Below are 14551 nucleotides of genomic sequence, written 5' to 3'. Positions count from 1 at the left end.
GTCAGCAAAGGGACTTAATCGATTTGCTGTGCCTGCCTTTTTCATTTCAAGTCAGCGGAGTTTTTCATAGGGTGGGTATGACGGGTAGGCTACAAAGGTACGAAGATGTTGTTTTAAGTCTATAGGCCTACTATGATCGAATATTCTGACCACAGGAAGCACCACTCCAAGATCTCGAAGCCCCCAAAAACGCACACACACACACACACACACACGCTTTTACTTAAATGGTTATTCCTAACTCAGAATTGGAGAATGAGACTTACTGTGAACGTAGCAAAAACTGACAGGATTGGACCTCGACACCATGATAGGCTATCTCATGGGCCAGCGATGTTATAACCTATTAACCTTATATCCAACCATACTACCAACCATTATTCTACCCAAATTGCCCACAAGAGGTGGGGGAGCCCATGGGCTACTACAGGTGAGGGCTGAAATTCAGGGGGTGCAGGAACCGAGTTCCTCCAAGCTCCACCACAAATGTACCACCTGTTGTACAAGTAATAACGAGATTAATGGAGGCAGGCTCTGTTTTCTCCTTCATATTTAAACGTTGTACGGTACATAGTCGTTGACTTTTGTCACTAGCAGCCAACACAAATCAATATTATGGGATAACCAAACCAAAGCACCACTGCTTTCCATGGTCCTGACTCCATAGCCTAGTATAATGTACATGCCAATCCAAAAGAGGGCAGTAACGTTCCCTTTTGTTGGAATGTGCTCCGCTTGAAATAGCCACGAAGAAGTGCAATGGCGATAGCAATTTCACTGTTATAGTTATGAAAATGCCATCTGCAGTCATGATGTCTGAAAATTTTGACAAACTTCTGGAGCAATGCGAAACACAAGAGTTAGAGGTATGTGACTACCATAAGGCAGTTGAGCAGTGCTACCACAGCTTTCCGCAAGACAGCTTCGATTTGCCACAATTCATTATAACGTTAACGTTAGCTAACGTTAGCTATAGCTAGCTAATGAAAGTTAATAACAAAAAATACCACAGTACAGAGAGTTTATCTGGCTAATGTTAAATGCTTGAGAAACATTAATTTAATCTGGATTCTTGTACCCCGCCGTCATTACCACATTGGCTGAGAAACCAGATTAGGCTGACTTTTTTTACGTCAGTGGATATCTGCCTTGCTAGATTAATTTGTAACTGCATGATGGCAAGTCAGTGGCTTCATAAACAGTTCAGTTTAAGCTGTCAAGAATGGCATAATCAGGAATCTTGGAGAGTTGTCAGTTGCGGCTACCTAACGTGAGGTTTCTGTCGCATCTAACTTTAGCTTGCTTTTAAAAACTGAGAGGGTTCAAGAATGTCAATAAAGCGATTTGCTAATACCTCAAGCTAATTATGTTAGCCTGTCTAGTTTTCTGTTGCCACATTGTGATTGTCACCAGCAAAATACTTACGAGATACTTAGTTACTTGCTAGGGTACAGTAGTAGCAGAGAGGGTTAAAGCGGAGCTAGTAATCAAGGATCTTTGGTAGTAGGGTTAACAAAATGCGTTGCATTCAAACTTGTGACAGCTGTTGATGATGTCTGTTCTCACCAGGCACCTGGTGGAATTGCCACCCCACAAGTCTATTCACAACTACTAGCTCTTTATCTGCTGCACAACGACATGTAAGCCTCACTATTTTTCCCATCCAGTATAAACTATTGTTTTCATCTCTAGTACTTTGTGCTTATGGATGTTGTTTTACTCCCAGGAACAACGGTAGATATCTTTGGAAGAGGATCCCTCAAGCTATCAAAACAGTAAGTACAATGTTGGAAGCATTTATCTTGTCAGCATTGTTGTAATTAATGCAACGTGTAAGTATGCCTAGGATTATTTTAATTAGCTGCTATAGATTGATCTGTATACTTCTTAAGGCTTTAGAACTTGAATGCATATGTCCATGCATGGATCAATACCTGTGATTAAATATTCTCTTTTTTAAAAATGTAAAAGTTCAGGCTTAGAGTATAGACTTATCATGGAATAAAGAATACATATTTATTTATATTTTATCTAAACAATTTATTCTTACATTTAACATTTTGGAATCAAAATGAGGAATCAGTAGGAACCTAAGCCATATTGTGGGAGTGCCTGGTAAGATCATAGGCACCCCTCAGACACAACCGATGGCTGTTTACGAGAGACGGGCCCTCCGTAGGGCTACGTCCATTCTAGATTTAACAAAGCACCCCATCCATTAAAGGTGCTCTACGTCAGTGGTTTTCAAAGTGGGGGCCGCCAGGGGGGGCCTCAGCAAGTTGGAAGAAAAAAATAAAAGCAACAAATAAATACATTTGAAAAATGTAAAATATAGCTATTACTATGAGGGTTGTTATACAATGCCATTATAATAATTTGTCACATATCTGAACATTATTACAATTTTTACACACTGTATGCTCCATCGGGAAGTGCTTGTGGCTAAAATAATTATTAGGTTTAGCATAATGTATTTTTACATTTGCCATAGTATTGCCGATGGATTTAATAACACATCAAGGGTTTTTTTGGCCAGAACCTAATGGTATTTGGGGGGCCTTATCGTGGAAAAGTTTGGGAACCCCTGCTCTAAGCGATGCTGGGTAACGTCACTTCTGTTGATTTTCAAACAAAACAGAGAGCTCGCTTGCTACTTCTTCCCCCTCCCTCCCGTGCTTCTCCCGTGAAATTGAAACTCTCCTAAGCGCGCATCTCGTCTGCGATTTGCTGGAACAGTTTGTTATGTTTTTATGGGCTAGGTTTGCCCAGGTTGTTTTTGTTGCCGTTTTTGGAGCCTGGGCTCTCCACAGAGATCGAGTTTTTTTACAGTGTATTCAGGACACAGACAGCTTGCGGTTGGTTAAGTGATGTTTGCAGTAAGTGACTGTTTTAGCCTAAAAAAACGTGTGGCATCGCTTAGAGCACCTTTAAGTTTCACACCCTCCCTTTAGGCTGAAGACTAAGGAGTCCCGTTTTGCAAGTGCAATAGGACCAAAAAGTCCTTTGTTCCCAGTGCAATAAATATGCTGAATTTGCACATACAGTATGTGGCTGACCTCTCCGTAGATACCTTGTCTGGTGTGTGGTGATCTCATCTTGTACTGTCTGTTGTCCTGTCCTGTTGTCCCCTGTTGCTTGTCAGTCTTCTGTACTGTACTGTTGTATTTTATATATATTTTTGTCTGTCTTTTGTGTAACCTACCTGTCTGCAAGATAAGTTTCCCTTTGGGATAATAAAGTTACTGAACGGAACTGGAATCAATAAGTGGAATTGGAATTGACATGATTGAATTTGGCCACATGGTGGTGCTCAAGGACAGGACTAGGCTATTGGTCACAGACAAAATGATTTGTAATTCAAACAGAGGTTGTAGTTAAAAATTGTATTAATGTGGATGGATTAGTATGTAAACATATAGTTATTTTTGGAGTTGCTGAGACACATTGTCTGAAGTTAGTTTAGTTTTATGGTTTATTTTAATCAAACATTTATGGTTGAGTGTAGATGTCTGGTGTTCTGATGGCAAATGTATCAAATATGTTTGCTGACCATAAGATATTAATGTTGGAGAGCTTTGCACATTTAAAATGGTAGACATCAGGCTTGGAATTTCACCATTCTGGGGGCAAGGCCACTTGGCCTTCAGTTGGGCATATTTGGTGGGGGGCACAAAGGCCACATGTCAGGGCACCAAGGCCAAAGTTAACTATACAGTAGTAAGCTATAAAAATGATCAAAGTTTTATTTAGCCTATTCACTGCAGTAGACCTGCATCACTGTATGAAACATTACAAAAACATGAAACATGACATATTACATAGAACTGTAAATCATCTGATCATCTAATATTTACAGATATCTAGGCTATATATAACATTTATTTTATATTTGGCCTGTTATAAAATCATGTATTGAACAATTTAACCACAGCTCAGCTTTAAGAAACTCAAATAGCCTAGATGCATGCTTAGCATTTTGTGATCATTAGGCTAAGGCTACTTTCACAAACTCAGTCAGCTGTCCTCTGATTTATCAATATCTAGACGATATTTGTAACATTTATTTTGTATTTGGCCCGTTATGAAATCATGTGGAACAATTTTAAACACATTGTAAGACTTAAAGCCCAAATTTGGAGACATCCATGCATGTCGAAATTTACTGCAAATTCAAAACTGGATTACTCTAGAACGGCTAACTGTACAGGGGACTGCTTTACACCTTTGTGTTCGGTAAGGTCTGCTGTTTATTCTGATATATGGTTTGACGTGTGTTAAAAGAAGGGTTCGTGAAGTATTCCACCGAGATGAATGGGTTGGGAGATCATGGGACGCAAAACCTTCAGTAGAATGTATGACTAAATTGAATTATATTATGTACTTTTCTCGCGAACCGTTCAACTCCGCAATTATCGGGTAACATTGTTTAAAAGCTGAGAAAAAGCTCTTTCATGTGATACTTGTGATGTCTGTGTGATGAATAGGCTACTTCGCGAGTAGTTCAACTGAGATGAATGGGTGAATTTGGACGGACTTTATTTCTTGCGCTGTCACTTTCTCCACTGCGTAAAAGACTAAATTAATTTGCGCTGTGAATGCTAAGATTATTTTGACAGGCCACAGGCTAAATAAAAATCGCTATTACTAGGGCGCAAAGCAGAATATTGAAAAAAGGGGGCACCAAAGCCACCGTGGCCTGTAAACCTCTGATTTTCAAAGGGGCCTCACGACCAACGCAAGAGGCAACGACGGCCATGGCCGTCGTGGCCGCCGTGAAATTCCTACCCTGGTAGACATTATATTTGATGATCTAAGTTGCTGATAATAAAAAAACTTTTAATGGAAAATACACTTAGGATGACATGAAGGTGATTCTGTCTAATAAAGAGGTACTGTAGTTAGGGGGCACTTGGCCTGTTCCTGCCAAGGGCCTCAGGTTTAATCACTTCCCAGCTGGACTTTACATTGGTACCCCACTGTGATTGGATTTACAGGCGAACCCCGAGCTGGCCGCAGTGTGGACGGTGGGACAGCACATCTGGCAGAGAGACTTCCCGGGGATCTACACAGCCATCGCCGCATTCCAGTGGTCTGAGAGCATCGGGCCCATTATGGAGGCACTGCAAGGTACACGGGGGTTTCCTGCCTGCCTGTTTTGGGGCTCTGTTGGGAGTCACTGTGGTCAGTTCCTTCTGGTGTTTGGTGGTTGAACGAGGAGGAGTGGTGATTTCTTTCACACCACTGCCTTTTCCTTTGGTTGCAGGCAGCACCTGCCCCAGCCCCATTTTGTTAGTGCTGGTTCTGCCGATTGTACTTGCAAAGCTTTTTAAGATTCTTGGCAGAGTCCCCTAAGCCTGGACATAGGCCTAGCTACACTGTAGTGCATACCTCTGTGTTTGTCAGTTTTTCCCCCGGTTGTAAAGCAAAGCTAAATAATTTAACATGCTTGGGAGTCGGACTGTCACTTAGTTGATAGCTGTATTCATGATTGCAAACGCATGTAATTGTAAGTCTCTGTTTGGCCTATGGTATTTCAAACTGGAAACAGATAGAGCCAGGTTTGCCTGAAGAGTTGTAAACATTACAATACATGTACATAGGTCTGAGAACTGTAGCTAGGATTGTGTGGGCTTTCTAAAGCCATTCTTGGACACAAATGGAAATGAGAATTTTAGGTTTGAAGTTTATTTGCAGTCGGTTATTGAAGGTCCAACTTCTCCTCATTGCTTACATTGAGATGAGTAATATGACAGAGAGAGAGAGATGGAGTTAAAGTTATTGCAGATGTGAGGTTGATATGGTGCCGACCAAACAAGTACAGTACTCTTGTTGCCATTGTTTCTCAGAAATGTACTGTTATCGTGAACTGATCATTTTGCTCATGTGCTGTTGAAATGAAGTTGTGTTAGTGCAGTTGACAGACACAATGAATTCACCCTCACGCCAGTGAAGTGATGCTATAGATGTGTTATAGTCTTGCCTTTCGGGGTCATTTAGCACACCTGCATAGCAGCTGTTTTCTCCTCAAAGAAGCCCAAATTGTGATTACAGTCAGATGGGCAGAATGACTCACTGTGTTGATTTGTGTGTACATTTTGTCTTGGGTGTTCTGTCTCAGTTAAAATATTTGTTTTTTCACGAGTCAGCAGTCAAATGATTAAAAAAGCTGATATAGTAGGAACAACACACTCACATTATACGAACTAGAACAGTAGTAGCTCTTTTCATAAGCAGAAGGAAATTGTGTACCTCCAAAGGGAACTGGATTTAGCACAATGTAAAACATATTGACTTGAGAAATATCATACCCATCCCATAGTAAATTGATGACATTTAGTTAGCAGAGGATTAGACCTCTAAATAAACTAGGTGAGTGGAAAGCCACATGTCGTACTGCTTTTCCATTCTAAAAACAGGTGAAGGGGTAAACAAGCTAAATCATGTTTTTTTCCGGAGGCAGTGACTAGTTGTGTACTCCCCCCCCGAGGAGCAGGGCACACGGTTGTTCTTTGTGAGCTGTCCTGCAACACATCACATGTGCTGTGTTTATCAGTCGTCCGATACCCCTCCCGTGTCCCCCTCCCCCCCCACCCAACCCCTCCCTCCCCCGGCCGGGTGACTGCCACTGCTGCAGATAGGGACCAGAGCAGGGGGGCTCGACTCCTGCCCAGCGGGGCTCTTATGAAGTGTCAGGTGGGGGTAGGAGGGGGTTGGGGGGGCACGTTCTCCGAAAACAGACTTAAAAACAAGCAGGGAGGAATGTGTGACTGGATTGGACGGCTGGCTCAAGTGTCAGTGGCTGACAGTTGGGTGGTATAAAAAGTCAGGGCCACCATGCCCTCAGTAGAACAAATGCACTTCATGAGACAAGCTGCTATAGAGTTAGTGGAGTAAAAACGTAAGTTCCTGTTCTTCTTTGTTTACTTTTGTTTACATTGTGTGTTATCTCTTACGTGAAGCTCATTTGTGTGAAGGAGCTTGATTTTTTTTGAGAAGTGTCCAAACCGTTTGCAAACATATATCCGAACATTGTTCGCCCCTTTAGCCCGACTTTGACAAGGTCAGATCCTTGTTGACATGGATATCCAACGAGCCGGCTCACTGATGGGGTCCCCTAACTCGATGGAGAGCCTGGAGAAGCAGCTGAGCTGCCCAATCTGCCTGGACATGTTCACCAAGCCCGTGGTGATCCTGCCCTGCCAGCATAACCTGTGCCGGAGCTGCGCCAGCGACCTTTACGACTCGCGCAACCCCTACCGCTTTTCGGGCGGCGTCTTCCGCTGCCCCACGTGCCGCTTCGAGGTGGTGCTGGACCGCCATGGCGTGCACGGGCTCCAGCGCAACCTGCTGGTGGAGAACATCATCGACATCTACAAGCAGCAGCAGGAGGGCAGTGGCAGCGGCGAGAGTAGCGCCCCCGAGGCGCCGGTCAAGCCCAAGGGCGGCAAAGAGCCCATGTGCCAGGAGCACGAGGACGAGAAGATCAACATCTACTGCATCACCTGCCAGGTGCCCACCTGCTCCATGTGCAAGGTGTTCGGCGCGCACAAGGACTGTGAGGTGTCGCCGCTGGCCAGCGTCTACCAGGCGCAGAAGGCCGAGCTGAGCAACGCCATTGACGCGCTGGTGGCCGGCAACGGGCGGCTGCAGGCGCTGCTGAACCAGATGGATGAGGCGTGCACCGCCGTGCAGGAGAACGCCCAGCGCGCCAAGCAGAACCTGGGCGAGCGCTTCGACGGCCTATACGCCGTGTTGGAGGACCGCAAGGCCACGCTGCTCGACCGAGTTGGCAAGGAGCAGGACGAGAAGGTGGCGGTGCTGCGCGGGCTCGCTTCGCGCTACGGCGACCGCCTGCAGGCGGGCTCGGAGCTGACCGACACAGCGGTGCGTGCGCTGGAGCAGAGTGGTGCTGCCGAGTTCCTGCAGGCCTCCAAGGGCCTCATTACGCAGACCAAGGATGCGGCCAAGGGCTCGCTGGCCGAGGAGCGGCCCGAGCCGGGTTTCGAGCGGATGGACCACTTCACAATCAACACGGAGCAGGTGGAAGCACTGCTGGCCAAGATGGACTTTGGGGTGGACGATGATGAGTTTGAGGATGCCGAAGGGGAGGAAGAGGAGTGAATGCACTCGAGGACTTTGACGTTGGTTTTAGGAGTTTAGGTTTGTCTAAATGAATTCTGAACGGAATGTGGAGGGGAGTGTCGCAAACACCAACAACTTGACTTGCAAAGGTGCCTTGGACAGTATTTTTATACAAAATGTATGGTAGCCGAAATGTACTGTATTTTTTAAGAAAGATTTTTGTATTGTTCTCTAATCACTTTCACTCCATAAGTCTCATTAGTGAGTCAGAAATCCTCTAAAAATATTGGAGTCTGTGATTTTTTTTTTCTTCTGCCACAGCAGTAGCTGTGATTTGAATGTAGAATGTCTTGTAAAGTGCTCAGGCACGTGAATCCATTTGCCTGAATGTCACTAATTTCTAACTGGCCATTAAAACATTGACAAAACAAAAATAAACGATTCAAATTGCTGATTCCCAACAAGATCAACAGATGTTTGACTTTTCAGGACACAGACACACAGAGAGTACTCCTCCAGAACAGCTCCTTACTTTCTAACTGACTTCTAAACTATGACCCAGTCCTGACTTGAATGCCATCCATGGCTGGTGAGAAGTGACTGCTATTTTTAAATGTCAAGAGTCTGAGAGGCTAGTGCTGAGAATAGATGGCTATGAAGGCCTGCTGGGGTCCTATTGCCACCCCTCCCCCTTTACTTGTGCCTGGCTCAGCAACTTATGGTCCTTTATAGGAGGCCAAAAGGAAGGTGTTGTATTAGTATACCATGTCAGTAAACGTGATCCCCCACGGAAATAGACTCGAATTGTGTCACCAAGGAAGTTTTCTAGGTCATGGTTTTATTTTATTGTGTATTAAAAACACTAAGACAAAAACAAACAAAAAACAAACTTAAATGTGCCCACGGATAAGTTACATTCTCAGGAAGGCGCACCCAGTACGTACAACACTTATGATGGGTCTATTCCTTTTCCATTGCTCATGCTCAGTTTGCTTATAACTGGAATAGGACGTCAGAGTTTAAGGACACTAGAAGTGACGAGACAAAAGAACGTCCTAATGTAAAACAAAGCCAGAGGACCGGTTGGGACAACATGTAGGGGGGTGAAGTCAAGCGGCTTTTTCTGTCGTTGCAGCTGTCCATAACCTTCATGCTTGTTATAGCCCCCCCTCCACACACACACACACACACACACACACACACACACACACACACACACACACACGCCGTTGCCTTACCGGTGTTGCAACCAAAGTGGTGTTTGTAAACACTGGATGTTGCCATGCTGTAAAACTTAAACGGTCATTAGAAGACAAACTACTGGTGGGAACGACACATACGTAACAGCACAATGTCTCAGTAGAGAGGGAATTATTATGTGTGTTAAGTGATCTTTACATACAGGCCAAGGCACACATACCCCACATGTGTTGTAATGGAAATGTTGCATTACGTGACCAGTTTGGCAGCAATGACTGGCCAGGTCCTGACCTTAACAACTGATACGTTTTAAGATATTCTATGAAATCTTCTGTTTAAGACCAATACACGACCAAGCCTCCAAATAACACAACATGTGAATTTGGTGCAACCCCCCATCCCACCCCTTAACCCGTCATCCATGTCTGTGAATATTGCAGAAACAATTGTCACTATTTGAATATCAGGGCAATGATGTTTACAGCTGGACCATAGCGATTTAGATTGGATCAGCTCAGCCAAAGTCCTTTTAGGCAAGTCCCTCCACTCGGCGGCCATATGACAACGCTTTTTGGGCACTCGTCGGGCATCCATTTCGGCAGAAATGCATGTGCGCAAGGCTCACGACACCAATCTTGCTCCAGCGGCGAGATCACAACACATGATTGGCACGATGTCTTCACAACACACCATATGATTGGCTCAATGTATTCACATCACACCACATGATTGGCTCAATGTATTCACATGTCAATGTTTTGCAGAGGAAGGGGTGGGATATGTGTAGACAACGGCCATATTAGCATGACAAACTAGCCCCATGCATTTCTATGGAGGATTTTTTGAGTGCTGTGTGTCCTCATTAGAAAGTTTCTGGTACAGCTCAACTAGTCATTATTCACTGACTTCCACAAACTCGTTGCTCTTCCAATACTCACTGACTGCACCTTATTTTTGGACAGCCACTTGGTGTTCGTGACCCCAAACCCCGTTTTGGTGCAAGAATTTCACATCCAAGTGCAAATAAAATAGGTAGTGTAGGCTTATGAACTCAACAGTCTTTTTTTATTTAAAAAAACAGTTATTTATTTAGTTATTTTACTTTGACCTACAGGTTTCCTTGTGGAAACTGGAAGCTCCTTCTGGAATGTCCTCCATCCAGCCATACGATTTGTCTGTCAACAGATAATCAACTAGCTGATGTTGCTTCACAGTGTGATCCTCCAGATGTGTGTGAAGCCAGCTAAATCTGTGTTCTGTCACGCTGCCAATGAACTTTTTAAGTGGAATACAGCATAAATTGTAGCCAGTGTTTTTTCAGTGACCACATAAAATGTTTCAGATTTGCTGGAAGTATATTTGTTTCAGCTAATTCATTTAAGGGAAACATTAAATTATTCCTTTGCTTAACTTGATCTCTCCCCCTCCCTCTGTCTCGTTCATTTTGTCATGAACTTTTTCTTTTGACTCCTGGTTCTGGTCCGGTCCCCCCATAGGCAGTTGTTTCTGGTGAAGGAATGTATTTGGCGCCACCTGGTGGCACTGTTGTTGTTTGTCTGACAATTGGTCTCAGGCTTATCACCATCGGCTGGACATAATGGAATTGCCAGCGGTTGTAGTCAGTCTAATTCATTATTCATCACAGCTGTGTTTTCTCTGTCTGCATTTGATCAGTATTTGGGAAAAGTAAACTTCCCAAAACAGCAAATGAACAATCATTCATCAGCTAATTCATTTTAATCCGTTTTTTGCCTTTTTGCTTACAAATGTAATCACTCCTGTTGAAGTTTGATATACTTGCCATCCTGATGATTTTGTGTGTGTTTGTTCCAGAGTCCACCCGCAGGAGAGCCTATGGGCTAGTAGCTCAGGCCTACACCTCCATCATGGCCGAAGACTTTGCTGCGTTTGTGGGGTATTCTGTGGAGGACGCTGTGAAAGGTGAATGTTGGTGTGCACTGTGCTGTTGCTCAGCAGTCTAGTGTTCTTCTTAGTGCTCTTATTCTCTGAAATCAAATGACTTTTCTTGATACTTTTCTACACTTTGATTTTCTATACTATACTTTGATACTTTTCTAAATGTACTTTACATTTTTGATTCATATGTTGTGTTGAATGTGTAATAACAGCAGTTAACAGCATTTCAGTACTGTTTCTTACTATTTCTATTTTATTTAGTAACGTTGCATTTGCAGTCAACAATTGCCTGCTGTACGACATTATTCCATGTTTTTCACATTTGTAATGCCTCCTTCTTGCCAGGCTCTCTGACCTTTCTTTCTGTGCTGTTCATTTTGCTGTGTCTTCAGTTCTTTTTCCCTCCGTTTACCTTTTCAGTGTCCCCTTCCCCGCCCACAGTCATGCCTTTCCTAAGTCTCATTGGCAGGCAAAGAATTGTTCTGTTACTAGGCTACAGCCAGAGAGCGTTTGATGTGAAATGTGGGAGCGGGTGCAACCGCGCAGCTATTAAACCTCTACTGAACTTTTTTTCCCTCTCCTCTCCCCATCCCTCTCCAACTCTGACTCCCACTCTCTCCCTTCCCCTTCTCTCCCCTCCTCTCTGTACTCCCCCCCCCCCCTTTTATGCGTAGGAGTGGTCAGCCAAGGCTGGCAGGCAGACCCCAACACGCGGATGGTGATGCCGCAGAAGCCAGGTAGGGGACACTGTTTCTCTTCTTTTCTTCTATTTCCCCCCCCCCCCCCTCCGTCACCCTCGCCACACTTGTGCGTCTGCTGTGGAGAGCTTGTATCCCGCAGCCTGTCCCTGGGCCTCCCGCCCCCACTCCGTTTTGTAACACTCACATGGAAGGAATTGTGTCCACCGCTGGGAATTATGGGCCACATTTTCCCTGTTCTCTCCCCCCGCGGAGCCCCCCCCCCCCCCTCTTGCCCCGTCATACTTTGCAGCTCTGCTTTCTCTCACACACACACACTTGTGCGCTGCCACCCCACTTCTAAACATTTCCCATGTAAACACATGTCACATTTGTCTTTAGTTAATACATGCTATTTAAAAGCATGCACTTAAAGAAGGTAGCCAGAGACACAACAACACTGAAACTGATCCGTGCTCACATCACATCACATCAGTGGTGCACAGTTTTGCAACGCACTGTGAAAGTAGAGGATCTATCTAGTGCAACCTCAGCAGACTCAGTAGCTCGGTCCTCAAAGACTTTTGTCTGCAAGGCTTGTCCACCAAAGCCTCCCCTGAGGATTTCCCCCCTAGCTGTGTCCAACCATACAGCTCTGGCCCAGAAATCCCAGCCCTCTCATAGCTTCACTCAGTTGCACTCTTCACACAGAGTTGCACTCTCAAAGTTGTGTTGCACTCTCAGAGTTGAACTCTCAGTGTTGCCTGGCTGAGACCCTTCCTGCCTGTGTGCAACTCAGCCAGCTGTGTGCAGAGAATAGAGGGCATGAAGGGTAGAAGGTGTTGCATTGTAAAGCCCCTGCTGTTTACATCATTGTTACGTCACCAGTTTCCCACAATCAGGTTTGCTTTTGTCCGTTTTGGCACTTTCTTGGCTTTGATCAGTCTGTGGCTCCATCATATTCACATGCACTCTCTCGCTCTCTCTCTCTCTCTCTCTCTCTCTCTCTCTCTCTCTCTCTCTCTCTCTCTCTCTCTCTCTCTCTCTCTCTCTCTCTCTCTCCCTCTCCCCTACAGATCCGCCCCCTGTCTCTCTGGTTCCAAACGAACAGCAGCTGGCCAGACTCACTGACTACGTGGCTTTCCTTGAGAACTGATAAACGGCTTCCCCTCCTCCTCCTCCTGCTCCTCTCCTCCTCTCCCTACGCCTTGGCCACCTCACAGATGACACTGACCGAGAGTCATCTCCTCTCTCCACAATCTGGCCCAGAAGAACATCTTGGACTTTGCCATCCACTTTAATGTCCGCACGCCGTGGTTTCGATGTACAGCCTGGTCTGCAGTACCCCCCCCCCCCCCCCCCCCCCCAAATATTTACCCCAGCTTGGTCTAACCTAAAACCTGTTTTTCTTTTCTTTTTTTTCTTTAATTTTTATCTTTTGTTTGTTGTCTTCATGATGTGGAAGGTCAAGGCGGCGCAGAAGGATATTGTAAACTGTTGTGATGTTTAATGTTATCGTAACAGCATTGATGATGCCCATAAAATGCATCTGAACATCAAACTGCTCTGTGTTTTGGCAGTTGTTAGGCACCATTGTTTGTGTGGTCTACAGCTGTGTTGAATCTCTCTGAACAGTTTCTGATTAAAGCCTGTGAGATACAGATCGCTGGTTTGGCTATTAATTTTAATAAGGATGGTTTAAAGGGATGTTTGAATAATAGATGATGGACTAAAATGGTGGAGATTATGAATGGATTGTTCTCTTTGTTTAGCTCCAGATGTGCAAAAGTGTCATTGTGAATTGCAAAAGTGTCATACTTGGCACTCAGCAATGACGTACCAGGGGTCTGGGTGAAACAGGAACTTGTGGGCACACTGCTTCATTGTTCTTCACTCAACAATTCCATGGCTTATTGCAAATTTCAACTTTCCTGTCTTTCTAATTTTAGAATATCAGTGTTTTCTGTGTGGTCTTTCTCTTTGTCTCTCTCTAAACTATTGTTGTTTTTGCTGCCTCTTAGCAGGATTTGCTCATGTTTTTCTTGAACCACTATGCGGCTTCCACATGTAGGCTCTCAAAAAACCAGTGAATTTCAAGGTAATCTGCCTTTAACCCAGTGTGTATGTGTGTATGTTTGGAATGGAATTAAGTGCATGTTTCGAACAAAATTAATCTTCTGTATTTCCATAGCAAAGCCTGCCCCCCTCCCAATCTTGGTGAGAGTAGTTGATAGTTCTGTAAGTTTTCAAGGTCAAAGACATGTCTTTAGAGTATAGAGGTAGTATCAGACATAGATAGACAGAATATGAATCAATGCTTGTCCAAACACAGCAAAGTGATTTCATTTGCTGACATTAACATTAGAAAGCTGTTCTGTCTGGCTAGCTCATGCAAGGGCTGTATGAGGTACAATGTTATCTGTATGCCATCTGCCAGATCCAGACCATGACTGAATCATGTGAAATTCATCCCAGTCATCAAAAGAGGAGCACACTTTGAGCTCCCTTTGATCCTCAGGGACAGTGAAAAGGACAAAAGAGGTAACTCAGACATCACAAACAAAGCAAAAACAACAAGGAGAAAAAAAAAATGCATCTTTCATCTTGAGTGTTGGTCCCCACAACATCTGGGCCCTGGCTTTAAACATGCAGACCAAATGCCTCCTCTGTCTGCA

At 44.4% G+C, this 14551-nt stretch overlaps 2 protein-coding genes across 3 annotated transcripts; both read left to right on the top strand.

Annotated features, from left to right (window-relative positions):
- Positions 1-710: 710 nt before the first annotated feature.
- cops8 (COP9 signalosome subunit 8) lies at positions 711-13537 on the top strand. 2 transcript variants are annotated; one of them, XM_042080648.1, is made up of 7 exons: positions 711-866; positions 1570-1640; positions 1727-1775; positions 4995-5127; positions 11116-11223; positions 11874-11936; positions 12953-13537. In XM_042080648.1, exons 1-7 carry the CDS (start codon positions 789-791, stop codon positions 13030-13032), a joined length of 582 nt encoding a protein of 193 aa, XP_041936582.1. In that variant the 5' UTR covers positions 711-788; the 3' UTR covers positions 13033-13537. The 2 variants fall into 2 exon arrangements, with proteins under 2 accessions (XP_041936582.1, XP_041936573.1); XM_042080639.1 differs by having other exon boundaries at positions 4986-5127.
- Positions 6779-8543, top strand: trim63b (tripartite motif containing 63b). The gene is made up of 2 exons (XM_042080626.1): positions 6779-6898; positions 7046-8543. The coding sequence occupies exon 2, from the start codon at positions 7078-7080 to the stop codon at positions 8119-8121; it is 1044 nt and encodes a 347-aa protein (XP_041936560.1). The 5' UTR covers positions 6779-6898; positions 7046-7077; the 3' UTR covers positions 8122-8543.
- Positions 13538-14551: the final 1014 nt, after the last annotated feature.

The sequence above is a fragment of the Alosa sapidissima genome, chromosome 2, assembly GCF_018492685.1.
Source record: "Alosa sapidissima isolate fAloSap1 chromosome 2, fAloSap1.pri, whole genome shotgun sequence".
NCBI lineage: Eukaryota > Metazoa > Chordata > Actinopteri > Clupeiformes > Clupeidae > Alosa > Alosa sapidissima.
This window is presented reverse-complemented; position numbering and strand designations above follow the sequence as displayed.

Coding starts and splice junctions, on each gene's coding strand:
- cops8 (XM_042080639.1), top strand. CDS start 789: ATGAAAATGCCATCTGCAGTCATGATGTCTGAAAATTTTGACAAACTT. Junction 1,641..1,726: donor TATCTGCTGCACAACGACAT/GTAAGCCTCACT, acceptor TTTTACTCCCAG/GAACAACGGTAGATATCTTT. Junction 11,937..12,952: donor GGTGATGCCGCAGAAGCCAG/GTAGGGGACACT, acceptor TCTCCCCTACAG/ATCCGCCCCCTGTCTCTCTG.
- trim63b (XM_042080626.1), top strand. CDS start 7,078: ATGGATATCCAACGAGCCGGCTCACTGATGGGGTCCCCTAACTCGATG.